Source organism: Pyrgilauda ruficollis, unplaced genomic scaffold, assembly GCF_017590135.1.
Source record: "Pyrgilauda ruficollis isolate IOZ18807 unplaced genomic scaffold, ASM1759013v1 scaffold51, whole genome shotgun sequence".
Classification (NCBI taxonomy): Eukaryota; Metazoa; Chordata; class Aves; order Passeriformes; family Passeridae; genus Pyrgilauda; species Pyrgilauda ruficollis.
The window spans coordinates 2,019,213-2,045,894 of record NW_024526711.1 but is presented as its reverse complement, the minus strand read 5'-3'; the positions used below and the strand labels follow the sequence as shown (position 1 = coordinate 2,045,894).

The 26,682-nt window shown below is 41.3% G+C and overlaps 1 protein-coding gene across 1 annotated transcript in view; it reads left to right on the top strand.

Annotated features, from left to right (window-relative positions):
* Positions 1–10,018: 10,018 nt before the first annotated feature.
* The window catches only part of SNAP91 (synaptosome associated protein 91), a 62,494-nt gene continuing 45,830 nt past the window's right edge, over positions 10,019–26,682 (top strand). Inside the window, exons 1-2 of the mRNA XM_041480349.1 lie at positions 10,019–10,125; positions 10,756–10,915. Of these exons, the coding sequence (XP_041336283.1) occupies positions 10,786–10,915 (130 nt within the window). The 5' untranslated portion in view covers positions 10,019–10,125; positions 10,756–10,785. The remainder of the gene's footprint in view (positions 10,126–10,755; positions 10,916–26,682) is intronic.

Sequence of the window (26,682 nt, the reverse complement as noted above, 5' to 3'; positions counted from 1 at the left end):
GTGTTGGCAGCTCAATTATTCTGCTCAGTTATTCGTTTGCCAATCTAGATCTTCAAAAACTACCTTCAATCTTCAAAAATGGATGGTCTAAATTAATAATAATGTAGACAAGATGCAGTGTAAATTAGTTATTCCACTTCATTACATCTGTTTCAAAGTCAATATTGATAATTAGAATGACTGTCAAGCATTCTGGATATTAAACCTTCATAATGGATTTGCTGAACTCTCTAATGTCAGTCTTGAGAGAAAAAGATCCGTTCACCCCTAGTGAGAAATTAATTTCTTTAATGATGACTCTACTATTAATGTACATAAAATGCACACATTACTGGTCTAAATGAAAGGTATGCACATTCTGTCTTTTCACGAGTAGTTATCAAATAGCTTTATAATCCAGGTGAAATTTTGTGTAGAGTAAAAAGCAATGTCTTCATGTTATAGAGAAAAATCTCTTTATTCTATGAATGCTTACTAAAGGGACATAAATGCTTATGATCAATTATTTGAAAAGACATGTAAATATGTTAGCATTATGCAGTGAGGTATCCTCCCTCTACAGCAGTCCCACTCAAACTCATTAAGATGAAACACCCACAAATACTGAGTGTTCTGTCCTGATCTGCCAAGTCTGACACTGTAAATGCAAAAACAACAAAAAGATGCAAAAGGATGAACTTCCATACTCTCAATTGCTAAGTACAGCAGTAAGACTTACTGACTTTAGTTTATACCTGAAAGCCACTGATGTGCTTATCAATGCTGTTTGTACACCAAAATATAAATGGAGCATAACACAATATTCATATTTTCTATATACCACCCTTGCTGCATCTTTTACATTTTTTTTTCATTCAGCTGTGTTTTCCTGATAATTTTTAGACTTAGTGCCTGGAGATTTATGAGAATTGAACAAATATAGTCCTTTACTGGTTCTGCTCCTTAGGTGTCCTGTGCTGCAAACAGCTTATTAAGGAAGGTCTCTAGAAACACCAGCAGTGTGGTGAGTACTTCCTTGGCACAAAGAGAAGGCAGTCCCTGGGGGTAATAATACTCACATTCCATACAGAGAAGCTGGGAGGTTAAATAAGCATTTGTGAAGTGCTTGGAGCTCTTTGAATTTAAGACACCATAGAAATGAAGGCTAAAGCAATTTACATTGTGAAGGAAAAGTGTCAACAATCAATATTATTCAGTAATGGCCGTAATTTTTATATTAACAACACATAGAAATGAGGCTCCTGCTAGACGTGGATCTGTTATTATCTTAGATTGAAATTCCACATAGGCACTTGATTGTATACACAGGGATATAAATAAGGAGCCTAGTAGACATAATCCATTAGGCAATGTCTGTCTACATATTGATCTCAATCCCTGTTTGCTTCTAGAGGCTGCCCCTCTCTTTCAAGCACAAAAATTTGTAGCTATCTTTAACCTCCTGCTCTTGCAAGCTCTGCTATCCTTCCTTTTATGTGGCTCCACTCTGGTAGTACTGGATTATCACTTCCTTTATCACACTTCCTGGAGATCATTTCCACCATTCTGCACACTGGAAGCAGCGTTTCTTGGTCAAACCATGCAGGCTACGTATACAAGTGTGCATGCTAAAAGAGCATTGCATTTTCCTAATAATAGCCTTGAATTCTCTAAGTCACCCCAAATTTAGCACAGTATTAGCTCTCACACATGCAATTTCTAATCTGAGGTAGGGTCAATAACTTGTTCCTGTCAATCTTTGGATCTCAAAAAAAAACCAACACTTTCTAGAGCTGCAAGATACTCAGAGTACCATCACTTTCAAGGAGAGTGCTGGCACTCAGCTTCTAGAAAACTGTCTCATTAGATGGCTAAATAAAGATTTAAAAATATCAGTAATGTGCTTATTCTTCACACAGGATTAACTAAACCTGGCACCAGGAAATATTTGTCCCTTTTTCTGTACTCAAAGCAATTAACAGGTAATTTGTTTTCCTCCTACACTGAGTATTCCACAGCAGCAGGATAAATGCAGTTTGGCTTTGTTAAGGATGATGCTTAAGTACTTCTTATAGTAATTAGTATTTTTCCACAATATGCTTACCCAATTACACTAAACTCAAGAAGAAATCAACTTTGATGCATATTCTTTAAGTAGTAATTTAGTTCACTATGGTCAGGTGCTGCACCTCCTGTAGAAATTAGGCTTTCTTGTGATAACCTAACTGTGAGGTAGTGTGCGAGGAAACATTCCTACCACAGTCTAAGAATAAAATGAGCTCATCTCCTCATCTATGACACTGTTTCTTTACAGCCCAAATTTTCAAGAAGTTGAGGACAGCTTTTCTGGATCTCTCTTCAAGTATAAGCAGTTTTGAGGAAACTAGAAAATCATCTCACAACAAGAAGACACATGAAAAGAAATGAGGAATACCCCACGGGCAAGAAAGAAGGGTCTCATTATGTGCCCTAGATGGAAGTGCTGATTGAAAAGCAGCTATGAGTATCAGGGTTGTATCATTGGTATAACCAATGCCAAATACCTACTTGCATGGGGTGTGTGCAGACATAGGAGTGGTCAATTTTCTTCCTGTGCTGGAATACGTTTTTTCCAGTTAGGTGGTCATTATCAGACTGCACAGTGAGCTAAAGAATGGGCAGGGGAACTTAACATTTAACACTGTTTATTACGGTTGTCTGTGTTTGGAAATTGCAAAAACCACCGAGTATAGTCCTGACCCTGTGAGAGCCAGTGGAAAATCTTTTGTCTTGGGTGTAGTTGGACCAACCACTCTGTGTAAAAGGATGAATCTCTCTCTCCACAGGACTAGTAGCAACATCTACATCTGAGCAGAAAAAAAATGTCAAAAATAAAGCACGTCTTACAGGTGCTCCTGACAAAAGTTATTTGTCCTCTTCTGCTTCTACTTTATCAAATAATTTAGCCAATTTAGAGGAGTAGAAGAATTCTTACCCTTCAGGGAAAGCAGCCTACAGTAATGGTATACAGCTCTCATGGGGGTATGCATGGATCTCTCTATAAGGAGGATAGAAAGAGCCTTCTAAAACTCTAATGCATTTTCTCAAAATTCCATAAAGAGGACATGAAAATAGGAATTTAAGCAGTCTTGTAGTGCCAGTGTCATTCCAGTCATATATAGAAATGGAAATGACACCCCAATCCTGTTGGGAGTATCTGATTACAAAGTCTTAAGCCTGACAAGGTCTTTCCACACAGCATCACACTGAAAGTTCAAATATGTTGTTTGCCTGCCATGACCCCTAATCCTTTTTCAGAGTAAAAGCTTTCCAGCAAGTAATCTTATAGGATTTGCTTCTAGATATATTCACTTGACTGCATTAAAGCATTGTTAATGATCCTAGTTTATCAAACAATCCAAAATCAGAAGGGCTTAGTCTTTTACATAGTTGTGTCACAGTCAGTATTGTGCAAGCAAGACCAATTAAATGCGAGAGTCATAAAGTCAAGAAGAAGGCGTGAAGGAGTTGATTGACTACATCTCATAACCAAAATGGTTCTTAGGGTGCCACTGGAGGCCAGTGCAATCAAAAATGTCCTCCTGTGGGTGTACAGATTCAGTTAAAGAGCAACTTCAAGCCTGGAAGAGTAGGAAGTGAGAACTCACTAAGCTCTATCAGTCACACTACCACTTCAAAAGCATAATAGCTGAAGAATTTGATCTTATATTAGCAGACTGAGTTTTAGGCTCACAGCCCTTAGCAAAATTATTCTGCACATTGAAAATACCAAAATTATTAAAAGATTAAGAATTAAGTATTGCTAAAAACATTACTATGATATACGTATTTGCACATGTAAGTCTTAGCATATGTTCATATATCTAATTGCATAAATCAGCTTTTTTTCAAGTAAGCAGAGGTCATATTTGGTCATAAGGTATCACAATTCATAATCTCCCTTCCCTATGAATACATCCTTATCTTTTTTTTGCTTAAAATTTATTTTACCCTCAGGGTTGAAAGTTGTACTTTTATTTGACATATATCTGGCATCTATTGAACTTCTGCTGAACAAATCTGTCACTGAAATTATAACTTCAGAAATTTCCTAGAAGACTTTGACTGTCACTTTATTATACAGCTGAGGATTTCTGAGCCTAGAGCAGCAGCAGACGGGGCAGGCAGTACGTGCTTGAAAGCTCAGTCCTGAAGTTTGATGGCACCACACTTCCATGGACCATCAGGAAAATTATTATTGAATCCCTGCAGCCTCCTTCTTGTGGGTCAGCTTCATTCTAAGACACACCAAATTCTTCTCTGGTTTTAACCAGCTTTTAACCTGCTTTTAGGATGTCAAAAAGCTCAGGTAAACAGTTTACATCACCTGGCAGAGCTCTTAAAGAGAAGGTGGGTCACCCTTCCTGGACCTGGCTGAAGGCCCACTCTTTAAATAGCTTTTGCTTAACACTCTCTGTCCAGCAGCTCTTGTAGATACTGGACAACCATGTAAAATAAAAAAAATGCTGTAAATGCACATAATTTGCAAAGGAGTATTCAGCATGTTAACAGGTGCTGTTTAAAAGCAGCCCTGCTTTTGCAGAAACTGGGGATTTGCCAAGAGCCAGAGAAGCAGGTGAGAGACCAGGCTTAGGCTTCAGGATGGCAGCCTGTACTGATTCAGCATTCCTTCTCTTGAAAACCTTTTCTTTTTTGGAAGAGTACAGAGAGGCTTTCTCCCTTGAAAATTGTTGCTAGCTTCTTCTCAGGCCCAGTTTGTACCAGTTGCGCTCAATGTAAGATAAAGCATTTAATGCTTCCACTGGCAGAGCAGACAGAGGTCAGTGAAGCATCCCTGCTTCTATGCATGATGATCACAGTCAGGATACAGGCACTATTGTATTAAAATACATTTGTTATAGGTGTACAATTGTTAACATTATTAATACAACAATTCACCATTTACAGCAAAATGCCGCCATGAATGAATACCAAAATAATGAATACTAAAATAATGAATACCAAAGTAATACATCTTTACCAAAAAAGTTGGTTTTTCTTGAAAAGAAAAATTGAATATTCACAAAGCCAAGGTAGCCTAAAAGCCTATTGTCTTTCCATAGATAAAAATATCTGTGGTACATGAAATTTGGATTTTATTTCAGGCAGCATCCTGCCCTCTTTGCAGAAATGATGCAGTTGGGATCAATGCCTTCAGAGTTTCTTTGTATTCAGAGACATGACTGTCAATTTGTCAATGAGTAACAAATTTTAAACATCAATTAGTACTCAATTATCTGTTTCTCTATACTCCTGCAAATCTGTTTTATGATGTCTGTGAAGCTCAGTATGACCTCATCTAATTTTTTTGATGAATGTTCTCCTTTCCAATATCAACAGCTTCAGTGGAATACAAAACATTTGTATTGAAGCTGACTTGCAACTTCCTTAAATTTATTCTCCCCTCTGCCTAATGCTAAAAGAAAGCTACTATTTCCACATTGACTATATTAGAGTACATATTACCTATAGAAGCAGGAAGTTAGGTAGCTTTTGGTACACAGACTTTTAAAAATAAATCAGTAAAAGATTAGTGTTCTGTGTAAAAGAAAAGGTAAAAAAAACCAAAAAACCAAAAAAAAACCCCCCAAAAAAAAAAAAAACCAAAAAAAAAAAAAAAAAAAACCAACAAATTTAAGCCTAGTTTGAATATATTGTGTGGAAGTGCAATACACTTCACTTCATACCTCCAGACTTTTCATTGGAAGCTCTATCAGGATTACAAAATTAGTGACCAAAATCAATACTAAACAGTGAGGAATTTCACAGGTACTGACTTTCACAATTGCAATTACAATGACTTTTGCTCCATTTCTGATACATATGTCCATCTGTCCCCTTTCTGGTCTATTAACCTCAGTGTTATTGCCAGACATAACCCAAAAAATTACTCCAGCAGCAAAAGCTATCCTTGTGATGTGGATGATGGATGTCCATTAATGCATCAGTGAACAGAAGTCTCAAAGACAATACTGATTTTAAGGTGGTCCTTGTGGGAACCAGGGTGCTGGGTAAGGGGAAGGAACACACCTTTATCACCTGTACAGGACATGCCAATTACCATCTTTCTGTAACCATCAACTCTGTAATATGCAGACACTCCATACTCTGCAGAACATGACCTGGCTTAATCAGCAGTAAAAGAGCTCATTAGCTATGCTTTGTGTAACTTTTCTCTTCTATTAATTCTCTTCCTTATCTAAATTAACTTTTTAATTTTCCAAGTTCTTCGAAGACATAAAAAAGGCATTTCCTATGGGATGTAGAATATACACTCATGCTACCAAGCCTGTACCCTTACCACTGTGTATGGCTGTACTCTTAGATCCAGTAGCTCAAAATGTGATGGATCTTCTGCCTGGGATGTACAAACACATTCAGGCTACATCCTTCTCCGACCATCATCCTGACTGGAAAATTGACAAACTGCTTTAATTTCTCATTGCTGCTTTATACCACAGCAACCAAAGGAACTGCTGAAACAAATGCCATTAAGGAGGGTGAGTACAGAGGCTGAACAAACAGTTGTGGACAGAACCCACACAAGACCAAGCAATGAGGTTACATTTGACAGCAGAAGCACAGAAACTCCTGAGTATTGCATGATTTGAGTACCTACTGTGGTTTTGCAACTTCTGTTGCATCGTAGAGGAAGCATAATGCAAACTACCTGGCTCCATCAACCTGATACAAAGTCAGGAGGATACTTCTCCTTTGAAAAATATTTTTTCCCCCCTCCCCACTGCTAAACAGATCTGTTCAGGACTGCTGCTATCACTATGGTTACAGCCAGCCTCTCCAGGAGCTCTGTTTGTACCACTGGCCCTAAGAGTAAGAGGGAGAAGCAGAACAACAGCACTGGGTCTGGTGCAGGCTCAGGCACAGACAGGCTGGGGTCTAAGTCTCTGCCTGGCCTGTGAAGGCGGGAGGAAAGGGCATCGAAACTGGCTGAAGAACTGGAAGACTTGACAAGAGAAACTGGGAAATAAATGGAAAAATAGCATAATTATGGTGAGAAACCATAATTATGGTCAGTGCACCTCAGTGCATGAAAATGGAGTCTACATGCAAGTAGAGTCATCAGGCAAGAGATGGGCGTCTCTGGGGCAGAATTTAGGTGTGAGGCGTGGTGAATCAGCCCTGACACATGCTTCCTTCCCTCCACAGGTGCTTGAACGTGAGTTTAACACAGACCAACTCCATTTTTCTTATTTTTTCTCCTTTTTAAAAATTTCAGATTCTGTTAAGAATTATCTTTTTGCTTCAAAATGGCTATTCAGTTTATCATTAATATATCTCGTCTTCTTTAAGGCTCTCATTATTAAGTTGAAAGCGCAGTTACAAAGAGTCAAGAAAGACATCACCGATTCTGTGTTCTTTTTAGCAGCAAGAACTCTTTCCAGCTGCTTATATGGCCCTGATCTAAACCTCCACCAGTCAAGCTGTGAGCCTGGGTTTCACACAGCCAGCACACCAGGCAACTTCTTGGGACTCTATATAAAACTAGTCCATGAAATGGCAACCCCCACTCCCCATCTATTTAGTCCTGGGCAACTCTCCCTGTGGTGTATCTTTAATCAAGATGGTTCCTATTTCCTGGGTGGCTTCCATTACAAACATGAACTCCTGTTTTGTGGGGTTGGGTTATTTTTGGGGGAGTGGTGGTTGGTTTTAAAACCAAAAGCGATACAGCTTCAGTAGATCACATCCCCTCACTGTGAATTTAAAAAGTACTAATATCTTGTCTTACCTTCTTAAAATACCTTAGGTTTTCATTAAGAAACTGCATAAATTTTAAGGCAATAGTACAGATTATCTGACTTATCTTTTGCTTCAATATTTTGACAATATGAAGATATAAAATTAGCAGAGTATTAACAATCACTACTTTTGGTGACACAGATGAGAATCTCAGTGACAGCAACTGTTGATGACAATATGGACTAGTTCAGAAAGTATCCAGACCTTCACACTGAAAATGTACACTATATGTTAATAAAAGTTGCATCACTAATTAAATACTTTGGCTAGCATAAAGTTGGACAGAAAAGAAGGATCCTGCTTGCAGGAAATAAAACCATTCTAAATTTCTGCTGTGTGGAATCATCAAATTCCAAAACAGTTTGTATACCTGGGTTTTTTTTTTTTTCCTTCTGTAATATACCAGTTTAAAAGGAAGTTTCTCTTTTAAAGTCAAGCCGTTCTAAACTCCTGTCAGTATTACCAAGAAAAGTTCAGAGTCACTCTTAATGCCAGTAATGGAACACGAAGTATTGTTAGATCCCAACTGTTTCTTTCTTCTGAAATCAATTGGGAGTATGACCCCAATAACTGATTGTGAAGTACAGAGGAAAAATTGTTTGTGTGCCTCTGCTAAGACATGCTTCTAGCTGCCATAAATCATATCATTAATGAGAAATTCATAGGCATTGAAGTTAACATTTCTGTGGTAACAAACAATTTAAGTATTACTATAATTTGTCCATACTTGAACAGTGGACTATAGCAATGCTAAAGAGCACAGTATTATCTTTCTGTGCAACTCCATGGTTTATTTATTTGCTACTCAATATGGAACAGAGCTGAGAAGCACGAACACATTCTCACTATTGGAATATGAGAGTCTCTCTTATGGAAATATTCGAAGTTTGCAGGCTCCTAATGCTGATTGCTAACAGTGATGTACACTTTTTTTTTTAATTTGATTCCTCTCCATAGTCACACACTGTATTTGAGAAAATCTTTGAATCTTGAAATCCAAAAATCTCTATCTGCTCTGCAAAAAAGATTTAACCAATATCGAAAATGTGCAAACCTGTTTTTGGTGGTCCAAGGCACCATTTTACAGCTCTTTTGGAAGAGATTTCCCACAGAAAAACTACCTTGAACTTTTGAGCATTATTTTAACAGCATTCTCAAGATTTCAGGCTACCTAGGATTTTAAAATCTCCCTGTTGTTAGGTAAAAAGAAAAAATAAAAGAATGAAGTAGTAAAAAAGCTGCTGTTTCATACTATCACAGACCACAATCCCTTGTCACTGTTCTGCTCCTGGTATAGCAAATAAAAATGGTGCTGTGTGTCTTTGTATGCAACACAACCCAATTATCACTTGGTATGCACAACTCTTCAATACTGTCTGTACGTGTTGTTTTCTCCAGCTAATTAATAACATGCGCTGACATAGTCTTCTGAAATTTGTTCTACCGGCAGCTCGAAGTAATTGCTACCAGTGCCATTTCGTTTAGACCCCACCCACTTAAATCACTTTACTCCAAAACTAAGTTCAGCCAATTTATGGTAATATATGTACGCCACGTTTCCCAGTACTCCACGGATCACTCCGGTAGCGTTCAATTACACAGTAATATTGTAGCAATGTCTCCTCCCGAGTGTGGTTGGGCTGTAACCAAGACCCGTAGGGTACCTTAGATAACAGAGAGAAAACCCTTCTGGGAACGTATTTCAGATGTTTTTGATAACAATAACATCATAACAGCATTCTGGAGAAATCTAGTCTGATGTGCGCTCTGGGGATCCCTCAAGGCACTATTTTAGGCGTTCACGACAGGACCATGATGCAGACCGGGGAAGCAATAGCGGCTTCGGCTCCCCCGAGTCTCGGATCCCCACCGGGACAGCCCCCGCGTGGGAGCAGCTCCGGCCGTGCCCGCCGCCACCGCCGGGAAGCGGGATGCGGGCGGGGGAGCGGGGTCACCTGACTGCGCCGGGCCACCGATCTGCGGCGGCAGCGGCAGCGCCGCTCGGCTCCGCTCCGTCCCGCCCTCTGCACCGGGCTGGGGGGCGGCGCTGCTGCGGCAGTAGCGCGGGGATTAGGCTGCGGGAGGATTAAGCCGCCGGCTGGAAATAGCAGCGTCGGCTCCCGGGCGTGGACGCCCAGCGCATCCCCGGCGGCGGCGGCGGCGGCGGCGGCGGGAGGGGGCAGCCCGCCCGGCACCTGGGGCTACCGGGGCCGGGGGGCCGGGGGGGGCTGCTGCGCCGCGGGGCGCCTCGCCAGCGGGCCGGGCCGGGCAGCGGTCGCGGCGGGGGCCGGCAGTGCCCTCCCCGGAGCGGCGGCAGGAGGACGGGAGGGAAGGACGCGCTGACAGGTCGGCCGCTGGAGCTCGGTCCGTCCCGCTGTTCCCCGCGCCGGGATGCTGCATGGCGCTGGGCGCCGCCGCATCCAGCGGCGCCCCGCTTCCTGGCGCGGGGGGGGTCCCTGTCGGGGCCGGGGGTGGCGGTGGGGGAGGCACCGGGAGGGCAGAACATGGCGCAACGGTGCCATAATCTCCCACCGGGGAGGCGGCGGCGCGGGCGCTGCGGCGGGGCCGGGGCGCGGCGGAGGCTCCTCCGCGGGTCGGCTGGCGGGGCGGGCGCTGCCGAGGCAGGTGCGGGAGGGCTGCCTTCCCCCCATCCCGGGGCTCGCACCGTGTTTGTGTGCAACCTCCTTCAGCTGCCGTCATTATTTCCCCTTCATCTGTTCCTCGCAACGCCTAAAATACCCTTCTTCCTGCCCCGGGCGGCTTCTAGCGAGGCAGAGGCTTACACAACGGGGCGGGGGGGCTGCGCCTCGGGAGGGGCCGGGCTGCCTGCCCGAGGGACCATTGTGCGTGTGGCGGGGCTGTGTGAGTGCCCGTGTGCGTGCGCCCCTGCCCTGCCTGTGCGCGTCCCTGCCGTGCCTCCCCCCGGTCGCAGACCCGGCATCTCCCCCTCCCCTGCCGTGTCTTTCGCCCCTGCAGAGCAGGCAGCAGCCAGCACGCCGTTCGAAGATGTCGGGTCAGACGCTGACAGATCGCATCGCAGCTGCTCAGTACAGCGTTACGGGATCGGCCGTAGCCAGAGCCGTCTGCAAAGCCACCACGCATGAAGTGATGGGCCCCAAGAAAAAGCACCTGGACTGTGAGCATCCCTTTTTGTTTCCCCAGCGAGGGCCCGCGGCTGAGGAGCCTGGCCGCAGGGCACTTTAGTGGGCCTTTGAGCCGGCTGGCTGTCACGCTTGCTCTAATCCAGCTTGCAAAGCATGAGGGTGATGGGAAATCTCCAGGAGAGGATGAATTATTATTGCATTTCTTCTCTTATTGCATAATACTGCTCTTTCGGCCATTTTTCTTCCTCATGACCTCTTGCCTTTTATCCAGGAAAACAGTGGAGAGAGCGCCTTGTGGAGCAGGGACTTGGGAAGAAGGGAGAGAATCACAGGGCAGAATGGACACACGTTTGTCACTGCCTACTTTGGTCAGATTAAGCTAGGATGAGATATACATAAATGATATTCCCAGAGCCGGCCAAGCACCAGCGCGAGTGGGGCCATCTCCACAGCACTGCATCTCCACTTCTGAAGAGGTTTGGATGATGGCGTGCTTAAATGGCGAGGTGCTGGGATAACACTGTGCTGTACATTGGGACAGCCTTTGGAGAGTTTAAGGGCTGTTGCTGAGGTCCCAGATATCTGACAGCAATTTTGTGGGCTGTCCAGTAGTTTGTGTCATGTTTTATTGAAGATGGCTGTTGGGTTTATCTCAGATTTTTGATGTATTCTGGACTGACATTAGCTAGTTAAGGCATGAAGCAAGGTTGAGGCAAAACATTTATTGGAAAACAATGAGCTAGTCATGTTTCATCCTGATGATTTTATTTCAACTGTCAGCCCCTGCTTGGAGACACCAAGTAGTAGAATGGTGAAAGAATTTGGTCGTGTGATGTTGATTGGCCTTGTTTACCAGTAGTATCTCTGTCCAGCATTGAACTTGGCAGATCAACAGCAGGTGTTAATATCTAAAACTAAGTGGGTTTCCCATGGTTTCTTTGGACATGCTAAGAAGTACATTCAAGTAAAGGTCAGCAGGTTTTATACCAGGCAGTCTCTTGGCTGCTGGCCATTACTAAGTAATGCTGGTGCAGGTGTTTGTAAGTACAGTTCTGATGATGCAGTGTTTGTTAAAAGGAGGTAGCATTACTTCTGGAAAATAACTCCAGATTTCACTTCTAATGACTTTGTAGCTTACCCTCCAAGTGACAAATAGTAGGCTGGTCTTTCAGTACATCTAGATGCTCTTGCACATGTGTCCAAGAAATGCTGATGTAAGCAGCATTGGTTGAGGACTCCCTGGAGTCTAAACCGTTGTTTAAGTAGATAATTGGTCTTGATATCATGTATTCTGTCATGTTTTCTTGTATATTTTAAAAAATCATCTTGGTTATTGATGTCTCTTCTATGTTGTTGTTTGGCAGCTTTCAACACTTTTTAATCTTTTTAAACACTTTTTAGGCTGTATCTGGATTGTCCTCTATAAACCATATCTGTTACTAGAAGCTTTAGCTTAAAAAAAGCATAGCTCATGTATTTGAAAGCATGCTATGTCTATGTGTCTCTGTGTTTCTGTGTGTGTATACATATATAAATAAAAGTGCTGTCTGGAATAGGCAGGATTAAAGTGAGGTAGAAGTAATCTACCAGTGTTATAGTAAGGACTGTAAAGGATTTGTGTTTGGATATTGGTGCTAATATTACTATTCAAGAAAGTGGGTGTACTGGAGACAGAAGCCAATAGAATACCACAGAATTTCTTGCCTACCTGCATGTCACACATAAAAGAGAAAAAGAAGTTATCGTTTCCTGGGAAGACATAGGCTTGCTCTTTTTTTTTCTATTTTATGAGCTGTAAATAACAGTTCACAGTTTCATTGGCTGAGTGCATTTCAAGTTGGATAAGTAGCATTTGAAGATGTGAAGAATGAAAGGTAAAACTTCCCAGTGCCTTACAATAAGTTTTATGTCACGGTATGAAGGATTTAGATGATTAAAAATTGAGATTCCAGAGAGTGATGGTTGGAGTGATGCCTTACGAAGAGCTGTAATTCTGGTATTGACATTGGGGTTCTGTGTCCTTAGGGAACTCCATAATTTTATTTAGTGTCTTAGAGGCCAGGTGTCACGCAACCTCTCTTCCACTGCCCTGCTTAGCAACTGGGCTTTGTAAATGAAATTGAGAGATCAACTATTTAACATGGGTTAAGTAGTCCTGTAAGGATAGGATACAGTGATGCCTGTTCTCACATGTTCTCACATGGAAGATAATAATTCCAGAGGGTTATAGGGAGATCATAGGTGACAAGGTGAAAGGTGGTGTGTAAGTAAGAGAGAAAAAGACAGAATTAATGTCTTCAGTGTAGAAAAGCTAAGCTGATATGTGTTTGCTTTTGTGATATTTTATGTACTTGCTATAGCTTTCAAATCCAGACTGTAATGTAGATGCTGCTGTCTTTTGGCATGGGCTCTCAGTGCTGGATAGGCTGGCCATGTGAAGGAGTACTAAAGTATCATTTGGTTGCTATCTTATGCTCTTTAACAGGATTTACCATTTTCTTGAACTCCAGATCTCCTACTAGTGAATCTTAACAACTGCTGGAAGTAGTGCCAGATGGCATTAAATGAGCTTCTCAATCCCTGTGGTGGGAAAAGGAATGTAAATCTAGGATGCTCTGATGGTGTGAGGCAGTTGAGCTCTGACCATTTTCGACTTACAAAACTGTTGTCATCCAAAAGTTGTCTAAAAGTCACCACAATTATATGGATTCCTATCCCTCAGCTAACCAATGTTTGTTAGCTAAATTATTATTCCTGTGAAGAAGTGGGGAGTTAGCAACTTTATTTTGATGCAGTGGGAAGGGCCATTGCAGTGGGTGAATGAGGCATATGGGCTACATTAAGGATATATAAGCTGATAATTCAAGTGGGAAGGCATTACTTGGGCACAGCATAGGAGTTTGGTTCTTAGAACTGTTCTGAAAGATGGGTTAAGGCTTCACCAAGGGTTTCATTGTGTGGGCCAAGCAAAAGGCTGCTTCCAGCCTCAAGTGGGAATGACTGATGGTATCAACAGGGAGATGCTTTTGGAGAAGGGAAATAACATGACTTCCAAATGTGAAAATACATGATAGATGAGGGAAAAGTGGGTAGATCTCAGATCTCAATTCAGCTCTTTTTATAGGATGTCACGCAGAAACAGATCTTCAAGCTTTCATTTGGGGAAGTGAATTGGAAACTAGTGAGGTTGTTGCATCTGCAGGTGGTTGTAACAAGTTCCTGTTTGTGAAAATGATAGAAATAGCTGGGATTTTCCTTAACTTATTTTGCTGAGTGAATTGCTTTGGAACAGGAGGAAGTTCTGCAGTCTGTATTCTGAAAAGACCACATGTGTCTCCTTACTTCTTCAAAATAATTCTCATAAGGTAGAGGACCTTCTCAGAAGCCTGATCAAGAGCTGGGACATGTCTGTGAAAAGTCAAAACAAAGCAGATGAATATCAGGATTTGGTTTTCTGTGGCTGTGGAGAAGACCTGTGTATCTGCTAGAATTTATTTTCATCCCAAGCCTAATTTTGCATAATTGCATGTACCTGGCAAGCAGAGGCTCTAAAAAAGAAGTTTATAGTTTAATTCATGATGGTAACTGAACTGCAGGGCTGGTGTCGGTATTTTGCTTGTACAGACACTTCTTTCCTGCCTTTCTTCTGCAGTTTCTGGTGTTGACCTAATAAGTTTGAATCACTTGGCTCTTTAGCGTTGAAATAGAAGTGTCTGTTGACCAAAAGCAATGAGTTAAACTTTTTTCCTAGGCTCAGTAAAGATGATGTTGCTGGGTCCCCCAGATTAGTCTTAGAAACCTCTGTCTTACTCCTGGGGAATATGTCTGTCTCTGCTTTTTGGGAAAAATTGGGGGTCAGTGGAGCTACCTTGAGTCCCTAGAGTTCAGTGTCTGTTGACTCGGTGGGTTAAAGGGCAAGGTTAACAAGGATGTGTATATTTCAGAAGTTGTTTGCTGCTGAAGTGATCTGGGGAGTGTTCCAAGACTGTTGGCACTTGTGGCCCTCTCCTAGTGGGAGTGGTGCAGATGTACTGCATTGCTCTGCAGTCCAGGTGAGGCTTGGGCTCTACAGCTGTGGGACAATCTTCAAGAAAATTGCCAAGAATGGAGTCCCTGTACACACTGGGCTTAATCCTTCACATTTTACTAATGCAACTGTTTTTATGCCTCACTGTATCTTGTATTGCAGTAATTTTTCCAGTTTCTGTGTGTCAGAGAACTGACTTTGTTTAAATGTTACTGCTGAAGATCAGCAGGAATACTGTGTCTGTTTTTGTTGTCATAGCTGGTGTGGATTTTACAGTGTGAACTCCTCTGTCACCCCAATGAATTGCTCTCTCACCTGAAAAGAAAAACATCCAAGCAAGCAGTTATTTTCTTTAATTCTTTATTGGATGTTGGATTAGCAGTTTATTGTGTGTAAGGAAGGACTCATCATCAGTGTTGTGTTGAATGGCTGTTTCATGCTTCTAACATGCCCTTTCCCAAAAGGGTATTGAGGACACACTTCATTTGTAGGCATGCAGATCTTTGAATGGGAGTACAAATAAATGTCTGCCATGGGTAAGGGGAGGTAGTAAGAATTAGTTGTTCTTGAGTATTTAAGTGGCATTAACTTTCAATTCCTCCCCAGGCTCATACTGTTTATAAGGCATGTGTAATACCAAGAGAAGGCTGCCCTAATCACGTAAGACTTGGCCAGTTCTTCAAAATATATTTGAATCAGGTTTTCAGAAGTTTGAATTAATGTTAAGATCCAAATGTTGAAATATGGGCAGGATTACTTGATCCTCTGTATTTCAGCTGTTCTGTGTGTAAGCTGCCTTGCGGTGCAATGCCTAAGGAAAGGAAGAGGGAAGATGAGGGAACAGGAAAATGAGTAGGCACTGTAATGTTAAACTTTTTTTCATGTAAGCAGTGTAACTTGATAAAGATTGACTAGTCCTGAGGCAGGTATTCTTAGTCTTTTTCAAGAGTAAGCAAGACTCTTCTGTTAAACATGTTTTCTCAAGGTCATGGATGACAAATTCTGGAGCAAGTCAGGTCTTTCTGTTGTACTGACTTCCATTGTTGACCTTGATAATGGAGTAGCTTTTTATGAGATGCTCAGGATGGCAGTGACCAGAGCATGGTTTTAATCGCTCCTGTTTAGTAGTTGAGTATGTTTCATAATAGTCTCATAGTGTTGCTCCCTTAGATCTTGGCCACAATTGAACATCATCTAAATGGCAACAACAAAAATCTGCAGGTTTTATTGATTTTCTGTGCTTTGAATTCATCTATGTCTGATTTCCCAGCCTCACATTCAAACCCTTTATCTTCTGCGCATGCTTTACATGGATCTGTCACACTAGGGAGGAATTCTGTGAAGTCTCCAAGAAAATGCTCTGTAGGTATGGTCAGTCCATGCTTCTGTGTCTCTGCCATGTGAGGGATCCTATGAAGTGTTTAAAAGTAGATGACAGCATAACTTAAAAGAGCATGAAGCATAATGAAGGCTACTCACATTTTCTCTGCTTCTTGTGGACTGAGAAATTGGTAGCCAAAGAGGAGAATTTCCTGCTCTCACAGCTCTCACTTTTGAAGAAATAGTGTAGTAGAGGCACACTGCTTTTAGCATTTTGCTACTGCTGCTCAAGATTCTTGAGACTACTTTGCTCTTCCTGCCCTGCTTACCTTCCCCCAGTGCTGGGTGTCTGTGACAAGCTGTTGGCTGCAGGGCTGGCCTCCATGAGAAGAATCCAGGACGTGCCCTGTGCCAGACACTGCCACCTCCACGGTGGAGCTGCTGCAATATACAGCTGAGCCCACCCACCAAGTTTGTGGCACCTCAAGAAAAACAAATTTAAGAAAAATAAGAAAATATTGAACAGACAGAGGAAGTGGGGAAAAAGAAATGGCAGAGAGAACACCAAGGTTAGAGGTGGAGCAGGAGGTACAGGATGCACTGCATGATGCCGGAGCAGATACGCTCTGCAAACTCTGGAAGAGACCCCTGTTCTCAGAAGTCACAGGTGCACCATTTCCCAGTGCTATGAAAACCTTGCCATGTGCATTGAGTTCACTTCCCTGCCACTGAAAAAAAAAAAGGGATAGACCTTCCTCAGTCAGCTGTGGACATACAGTATTGCTGAAGTAGCTGGCTCCAGTATTTCTGAGGATGAGGAAAAAGTGGGGTTGGTGTAATGACATTATATCCCTTACCATAGCCTAAAGGTGAGTCCAAACAGTATGAAACAGTATCCTTAAGTTACCATGCCCGGTTCCTTTTTTGGAGCACAGATCAGGTAAGGGTGGAGAAGCACAAGTTCTGTTGTATGCCTTGGGTAAATACAGGAGCCTCACCAATGAGTGATGAACCTTGCATCTCCAAGCTTCAACACATGGCATGCAGATCAGTAATAGTTTTCTGGCTGGTTTGGAGAGAGGGGTTTCAAACACTGTGAAAAGGAGAAAGCAAGGAGTAAAGCAAGCCAGGAAATCAGGGTCTGGATCTCATTGCAGGAGATACAAAGAAAAGGATGGGTCATCTGGCACAGGACTGAAGCCTGAACTCAGACTAAATGAGAAGATAGAAGAACTCTTCCCAGTAGCCTTGCGGGCAGTGATCTGTAGCGCAGGGTTTGCAGCAGTTCTTCTGTTCCTCTGAGTCAGCAGAATCAGCAAGATTGCGGTGTGAAGCCTCACTGGTGAGCTGATATTAGAGTATTCCTCCCCATCAGATTCAGCAAGGCTGCTTGATTTTCCTTCTGTCCAAAATTTTGCTTGGATGAGAAGTGGTGGGTTAAATTAACCTGAATAAACCAGATGTTGGCAATTGCTGGAAGGCACTTGGAATAATTGGCAGAGGCTAGCTTGTCACTTTGCAGAGTATGGTAAGGTCTGCTTTTTCTGGAATCTTGCAAACCATATGCTGGACCCTTAAAACTGTTTTTAATGCTTTTTATCTTGCTATTTTGATCATGTTTTCTTCAGAGCTGGCTGAAAATACTGAAAATCAATACAAAACATGTTTGTGCTCATAAAGTCTTCTCTATAGGTTGTGCAACACATTTGCTAAAGCAGTTGAGAGTTGTAGTTCACTAAGCGAGGGAATATAGTATACTATCCATCTGCACTAGCATCACAAGTGATGTTGGACATCAGCCTTGAAATGAATGTAGGTGGAATACTAGAACAGTATTTTCTGGCAAGTGGGGCATTCGCTGGGCATCACAGTTTGGTTGTAGGCGCAGGAAATGACAGTGCACAATATTATCACTGACTTCTGGACCAGCCAAGTTTAAATACTTTTCTGTGTCTCTTTTCTGCCCAGGATAATGTGATCTCATGCTTTGTTGTAGATTATATCTGTATCTTAATTTAGTTTGATGAAAGGGATTGGATGCTAAAAGGCCCTGATGTTATGTTAATGTTGTGGCTTTATGTAATTTTTGCTCTGGCCAGCTGAGCACAGGCAGCATGTCAGTCAGTTGCCTTTCTTAGAGTCTGTTTTTTTCTAACTATTGATAAAACTCTTATGATGTTTTTTGTAGAGGGGATTTTGTGAGTAGATAGACTTGATCATGCTTGAGGACCACCAAATCCTGCCTCTCATGTGTACTGAGAACTGCAGGTTGCTGACAGGACATGTCTGCAGCTTGGGTCTGACTTGTGGCAATCAACTCCTTTTGGATGTAAGCTAATGTGCAAAATTACCACAGGTAAAAAGCAAATTGGCAGGAACTCCTGCGTTGCAATTGGGCAGAGTTCTGACAAAACAGTTGAGCCCTATGCTTTGATAAGGTTGCTGTACTGATGCAAAGAAGGAATAAAAAAGAAGACAGCATTCTTTGCTCATTGTTTTTCAGTGTTTAAGAGACTAGGTTATGGCTGAGATGCAAAACACTGGTAAAGGTAGATTGGAGAGTTTGGTGACCACTGGAGCTAAGATTGTTCTGCCATGCCCTTAAAGGACCAAAGGACGTGTCTTTTCAAGAAAGTATCCTAAACTTTTCTATCCTAAGAAGTGATACAAGGCTGTGGCTTGGCAGTACAGTGCATCACTTCAGAGTGACTCTTGGCCTTGCACGAGAGCAGATGACATGATGACAGCAGGTGCTTCCATAGCAGATGGTCAGGGGCTGGCCTGCAGAGCCTGGCAGGCTCCTGGTGCCTCTGGCATAGCTTTGTTATATATCTTAAATCACTCTGATACCTCACAGAATGTTCTAAAATGGTCCTCCACAGAAGGGAGAGAAAGACATGACTGCTTGAAGCATGAATAAAACATGCTGATTGTCGCCCACACTGTGTAAATGTATGCAGGTTTACCAGTGTAGGGGAAGGTCCTCAGAGTAGGGCAGTGATGGGTGATCCTGCCACAGTGCAGGACGGCACTGGGAGGGACATGTCTCTAACATAATTGAAGAGCCGACCTAGATGCACTCCAGTGGGAGTTCAAACTGCTCTTCACAGGACTCTTCCTTTCACTCATTGCTTCAGGGAGTGTAGGGCTTGTATGAAAGGGGCAAGCCAGCTGGCCTGTTTCCTGCCTCTGAAGGCTGCTGTTTCTCATTTTATATACATAAAGGTCAAATATAGAGGAAAACTTGATCTTATCATTGCATCAGTCCTTTAGCAGTCCTGCAGTTTTCAATCCAACCTTTTCAAATGGAGATTTGGGTTTGGATCCTGTTGCATGACTCTGGAATCCAGGGTATGTTTATTGTGCTTGTAGCTCCTAATCTAAGTTTTATAGCTTAATCTAAATGTATTTATAGGAGAATGTACATTCTGCTAAGGGAAAGCAAGCCAGAAGCAACTCACCATATTTAGTGTGCCAGTGTTTTGAAAACCTGTACATTTTATTAGGAGTGATGTTTTGTTGCTGGCAAGTGAAACAATGTTATTTTCATGTGTGAACCTTACCTGCAACTATCTGATATGATCTTTCATTCTATAAAATGACTATGAAAGACTCTACATTAGAGCTTTTCTGGTTTTGAGAAGTTGATTTCAACTTCAGATTGTTTTGTTAGAGGTGAATGGCAAGAGTGTTAACAGGCAAGGTTTGCTATGTTTGTAATACGTGAGTATAAAGAGCTGCTTCTTGTTCATCAGAAAGCTGGAAATTGCTTAGACAGTATTCTGAGAAACTACCTTTCAAAGATCATGCTCCATATCATGCTTAAGAGTTAAATTGACACTTGTGGATATTCCAGTCTAGAGATGGTGGCTCTGCACAAAGCTTTGCTGCCTGGATGTGAGCCTGTGTGATGGATTCCAAGTTCCTTACTCATCAGTAGCTTGATAGGAGACTTCTACTGCCAGTGGCAAATGCATCATCCAGAGGCATTGGTGACTTCAAACTGTTAATAGCAACTTAGTACTGTCAGGTTTTTCTAAGTGTTAGTAGTCCTTACTGCATCTTCTGTCTCTCAGGTGGATGTTCCATTGAATTTAACGTTTTGGGGTTTTTTGCAACATCAAGAAATCTGCAGTATGTGAAAGGCTACCTGCTTACAGTGAAAAGTCAAGTTGGTTGGAAGTAGACTTCAGTTTTTTCAAGATTTTTGAGATTTAAACTCACCTGTCTGTGTGACAGAAAAAATGATTATTGTTTAACTGATGTACTACAAGGGCATGGACATAAAGAAATTGAGCAGTTTTACATTTTACCTTTTTTGTTGTTTTTCTTAACAAGGAGAGTGTAAAGCTGTGTCTAACTGTGAAGTATGTTAGTCATTTTGTTAAAAAGTCTGTTTTAAGGCACAGCATTCATATATGAAGCAGCCATCTGGTTTTATGAACTCTTCTGCTTTATGGTAAGTACACAGATAAGAGAAAATTGATTGAAATCGTATCAGACATGTTAGAAAATACTTGCAATGTGCTTCCAGGAGGTTGTACTGTTGCACTGGCTTCTGCAGACCTTTGCCTTACACTTGGTTTCCTTTTCCTACAGGCATGTTCATGTTTTCAACAGGGCTGCCTGTATGGTTGTGGGCATTTAATTTCTAGTTAAAAATTTCAGGTTGTGTCATTTCAGGGCATCCACTGATGAAAAAACTGGACTCAGAATAATCTTGCTGAGAGAGTAGTAAAAGTATGGACCAGGGTCTGGATATTGAGTCAGATGTTTCAGCTTCTGAGACTGCCTAGTCAACTGATCTCTTTCCAGCACAAAGGCTGTAGCTAATTACCATGTCACTGAAGTTGTTTGCACGTTGTCTCATCCCCACAATTTTTCTTTGGTTTTGTTTTGTTAATGTATTCCCAAAATGTGACAGCTAAGTATTGGAGCTGGAACATCAGGCTTCTTGCAATATATTTCCAGTCTCGTTCAGCTTTTTAGTGGATTACAAATTGCTGTTCTGGGCAGAGTTGATAGTGTAGTGATAGTTTCATTTTTACAATTTTATTAAAAACAGATGGTTTTCTGAGGAAAGGAGATAATTTGGAGGTGGAATTCTTCTCAGACTGCAGCATGGCAAGTGAAAGAGCTCAGGTGCTGTGCCTCAGCTGATTACCACTTTCTGCCAGATGTGTTTGGAGTGTAAGATCAGCGCAGCATGTAAAGGCTGATTAGGATTAGAAATTGCTGTAGTGCAGAGATTACAGTAAATGGCCCAGTGCTATTGTGGCAAATGTGAAATCCTTGTGTTTCTAGTGTAGCTGTACTCTCTGCCTAAAAGCTGCAGTTGATCCTGTTGCTGATGTTCCAGTGAGCTCCCAAGTGATAATAGTTATGGATTGATACAGCCAACAAGTAATGTTGGGGGTTGGTCATTCATTGAAGGGATAATCAAGGCCACAGCTGGAACCCTGGTGTCAGGCTGTGAATGTGCCTAATGTCAATAGGCAATTGACAATAGCAATTTAAGTAGACTTTATTGACTGTTGCCCTTCTGAGCAATAATCTTGCAACTCTATAATGCCTTTAAAATTGCTTTGTTGTTTGCAGCAAGAGCCAAGATGCAAGAGAACTGTCACTTTAATGCTTGCATGGATGGAGAGAACAATTCCCTTAGAGGAAATTGAATAAATGCTTTGAAGGCTCGGCAGAAGATTGGCTGGTGGTTCCAGATTTGTCTCTAAATTAATGTGTATTTTGGTTAAGGCTTCCAGGTTGGAAGTGCTGAAGGAAATGTCTGTAGAATGAGGTCTGAGGTTTGCCATGTGGGATAAAAGTTCCTTTTCATGCAAAGTTATTGGTCAAAACCTATTTATAATGTTGGCAGGGTTTTTTCTATGTCTCTTCTTCCCCTAGAGTTTGGTATTTAAAAAGCCATATTACAATAGGATGGGAAATAGCATTTCTTGAAGACAACTGCTGTTATATTTTAATCTTATAACCACTGGTTGGTGTCCACCAAATGCAAATAGATTCTTTCATGTCTTAAACTATTAAGAGCTATGCAAAAATGTACTGCAGTAATGGTTTGTGACTCAGTTCTTACTTCCAGTAAATCAATAAAAAAGAGAAGTGGCACATTTAGCTCCAGAATTATGTGGTGTTTCATATCTGCTTAAGCAGAAATGCTTAATTCTTGTATTTGAGCAGAAAAATGTTTCTGTTGAGCTAGTTGTGGAGCAGAATTTGTGTGGAAAGAGGGTTGGAAGTGAGTTCTGTGGGTGAGAGGAAAAGATCATTAAAGCTGTGATTTCTCATCTTTCCTCTATTTTGCTGAACTTGTATTACTGCCTGAGATAGATTCTTTGATATTCAAAGTGGGTGAATTCTGTACAAATGAGGTTCAAGCTACGACTTTGGACAGGGAGAAGATTCTGTGCTTAATGACTATTACTTTTCCTATAGTCAAGATGCTTAAAAAAGCTGTGGTAGCTGTAGTGGGGAAGAAAGCAGGCAGAATTCTTGAACCATGGGGCCTTTCCCCCTTAGTTTGGTGTTCTGGCTTTGTATGTGTGAGGCTAAAAAGGTGCTTTCCATAGTATGTTTGTACTAGAATGTTTGTGTAGCCTATCTTCTGTTATTCCAGGTATGTAATTCCTGAGTACAGATGAAACTTTTATTCTGACTGGTTGCATCATGGGTGTCAGCAAGGTCTCAGACTTTGTTCATAAAACAAATATACATTTTATATTAACAAATATATTAATATCTGTAACATATATTAATCAGTAATTTGCAGTCTTACAGACTATACTTTAAACCTCAGTGCGTGCTCCTTAACTCTTCTTTGTGTTGAAGTATTTGTCCTTTGTGTTGAAGTTGTGTTCTAAATACTTGTCCTCACAAGAGTCTGAGCTTCTGCAGCTGACCTGAATGTCAGTTCTGCTACTCTCCTCGAGAGAACTCCAATGTAAACATTAAAGGTAGTGCACACTGTTCTGCCCAGTGCACAGAGGCAATGGAGCTCTAAGTTCTGAGAACTTTTATGTAAAAAATACTCATAGTTCATGAAACTTGAAGGAATTGCTTAAAACAAGATCAATTTTTTTTAACACAGTGTAATCACACTTTCTCCCCATTATTAGTAGTTAGAGAGACAGCTGCTGAAGTAGCACCCTTTTAGATCCAGCAGAAGACCATCTGATTGTTGGCTTTTATTTCCTGTTTCCAAGAGAGCTGAACCTGAACCTCTCAGGAGGAAAAGACATACATATAAATAATTAAGTGCAGCATAACTGATGTAACACTGCTAGTGAGCTAGGGTGATTTTGCAGATGACTTAAAGCGAAATATCTTGCCTTGATATGTTGGTTAAGGAGGGGTGCAAACCACACGGAAGTATGTCGGAATAAAATCCAGCAGTGTGCCTGGGCAGTAGATTTTTCACTTTATGTACAAAAGAGGTGTATAATGATATAGCAAGTGGTGCACTGTTGTATTTAAAAAAGAGTAGTGAGATGATTCTAAGGCTAATTAAAATCACAGGTTGAGAAATTGGAGGATGCTTCAAGAGAAATTTGCTAGTACTCAGTCATTTACCCTGTCTCTCTGCAGACCCTTCATGTGATTGATAGGTTCTGCAAAACGCTTAATATTTTGGGTAGTACAATATGCCTGTGGGTAGGCAGGGAGGAAGAAATAGTATGTAAAAGCTTGTCTTGGTGTGAGGTGCTGTTGTGTGGTTCAAAGACTGATTGTCATGACTTCTCAAACTTCAGGATCTGCAGCAAGTATTTGTCCTCACGAGAGTCTGAGATTTATTTTGGAGGTAGGAGGTATTTGAAGTAAGGCTGGAGGGAGCAGGTAGCACCCCCAAGAGCTACAGCTGCATTATTGGGAGTCTAAAATACCTGGAGAGCACGTGCTCAGTGTGAGATTGTGTTTAGGTTTGTTGAGTTGTCATAGGCATGGAAGTTCCAAGGCAATGGAGCTTCCAAGGCAATGGAATCATCCAAGGAAAGATGCTGGACTTTGATAAAAGGTAGGCTTCCTGGCATCAAGGTGAGATCCAGCAACCCTTGAGGAAGACTTTTGGGGAGGAAGGAGGAGACGGCATGCACTGCTGATGGGGTTATTGTTACAAGCCAGATCAAGATGTGTGTTTGTGTAGGCAGGGCAAGCTGAAAGTGAAAAGAAAAAATTATAAATTATAACATCAGAAACTAATTCCAAACTCTTTTCCATGGAGGTGTCTGATAAAAAGCCAACAATATTCAAATTACCTGATGTTCTTATGAGCAATTGTTGTAGAAGCAGAAACTGGTAACCTTGTTCTGCTTTCCGATTCTGCTTTGTGGTCAGGTTTCTGTAGACAGGGAAGTTCTGCTCTTGCATTGGTTAGCGCAGTGCTCCAGTAGCTTCCTAATACAGTTCTGTCTTGCAGGGGAGGGACTCCTACTTGCCTGCTTAACTTTCTTAGTTGAGGCTTGTAAACTCTTACTCTGAGCTGCTTCTTTCTGTTCTTGACTAGCTTGGATTTGGAACAATCCTGCATTTCCTTTTCAATAGGTTCAAGGCATTATTTAAATACTTATAAGTGAGAAAAATACTCCAGAAGACTATTGTAGCATTTGAGTAGTAGGAAGGTCTGTAAGGGGGTTACTTCTGGAGAGATTTGGCAAAGTTTAGGAACTGAATGTATGACACAGCTCAGATGCTGAGGCAGCTTGTGTGTTAATTCAGTCTGGAATGACAGCTGCTCTTAAGTTGGCACTGATATTTCTCTGAACAGAGAGGTCTTGTGCTCTGCTGCTGTTTCTCTGCATACTGAAATGTAAATTGTGAATAATTAATCATGAACTGGGAAATCCCAGGTCTGCTTATTAGAGAATTTTGGGGGGAGGTGGCGAAGCAGGGGGGCCAAAACAAAACAGGAAAAAAACACAGCCCAGATCCAGAATGCCATCTGGAAAGATAAAGGACTAAGAGTTTCTTTAAAGTATTGTATAGTCTCTCCCATTAAGGAAAAAAAAAAAAAAAAAAAACCAAAAAAAAAACCAACAACTAGAAACTAGTTTTTAATGAGGTAGAAAGAGTTGGAAATTCTGAAACCTTTGAAACTTTCTTCCTTTTTTTACCTTGAGCTTAACAAACACTAAAGCTAGTCCCATCCTTTAGTGGGCTCTGAACCCTCTGCCATTCTTCCTCTCTGTGGCAGGTTTGTCTTTTTATTAATGGAGGTGTTAATTACTGAAGAGAAGCAAACCTAGAGTATGATTAAGTTGCAGCTGTCTTAAGTCAGGGTGAAAAAATTGGCCTGTCCAACAGCTTAAAGACTGCTGTTTAGGTTTAAATTACGGTGTCAGAGGTTTGTTAACTTTATTTCTTCTATTGCATTGATTTTCCATCTCAAAGCTTAACTAGAAAAAGTATATTGAAGTAAAATTATAATTTTTAAAAGTATCTTTAATTGGAGAAGTCTTTAAAATAGCAACTATGAAAACACGAAGAGAGGAAGTAGAAGTCACATATTGTGATTTGGCAATTGTAATTTAGTCCCACAGTAAACAAATAGATTCAAATAAAGCATATATAAGTCTTCATTCTCTAATTACTTCACTTCTGTGAAATTTGTGGTAGAAGAACTTGCTGCTATTGCAGTGTGATTCTGTTTTCTGACTCTGCTTGTAATTTGTATTTGAGCTCAGTGTCTGGGTTTGGGGATTAGCTGTCATTGTACTGGATGCCTGCAGTAGCAGAAACTTCTTCAGGAAGGTACCTTTAATCCTTGTTTGCCCTACTTGTGTGTGCCCCAAATGGAATCAACTTTTCAAGATTGATTCATATGGTTTCTGTTGGGCTGTTCTTCATCTGTTACTTCTTAATATTACCTATTTTATATTAGCAAATGTACCTGTGACTTCATTGGAAGACTAATCTTTATTGCCTTTATTGCCTCTTGTCCACCCAGTAAATGTCTGAATCTGTATATTTTGAAAATGTGGTTTCTGCATATGATTTATTTTTCCTTGTATCTGTTCTTTCTTACCGCATTAAAGTAAAATTAAATTTTCCAACTCTTATTTTAAAATTTAGCTTAGCCACCAAACTCTGATGCTCAGTTTCTTAAAGTTAGCTGTGCTGGTGCTTCGTTCCAGATGCTGATGGTTGCTGGTTAAGCTGAGACTCCGTGATACTGGGAAAAGAAACCAGGAAATTTGAATACCTTATCTTTGTGGTGTGACTAAATAGGAAACAGCTCTGCAAGAATTATTCCCCCACCCCCAATCTCCTTTTTCTGGCCTCAGATGACAAGCGACATCTTCATGCATGGTTTAATTCTTTTCTGTGCACTGAAAGTAGTAGACTTAATTTTAATCATGCCTCTCTATTTTGCACACTATAATTACTCATGTCCTGAAACATTCAGAGCTGCAGACTGAGATGCTGTACCCTCCAGCAGTT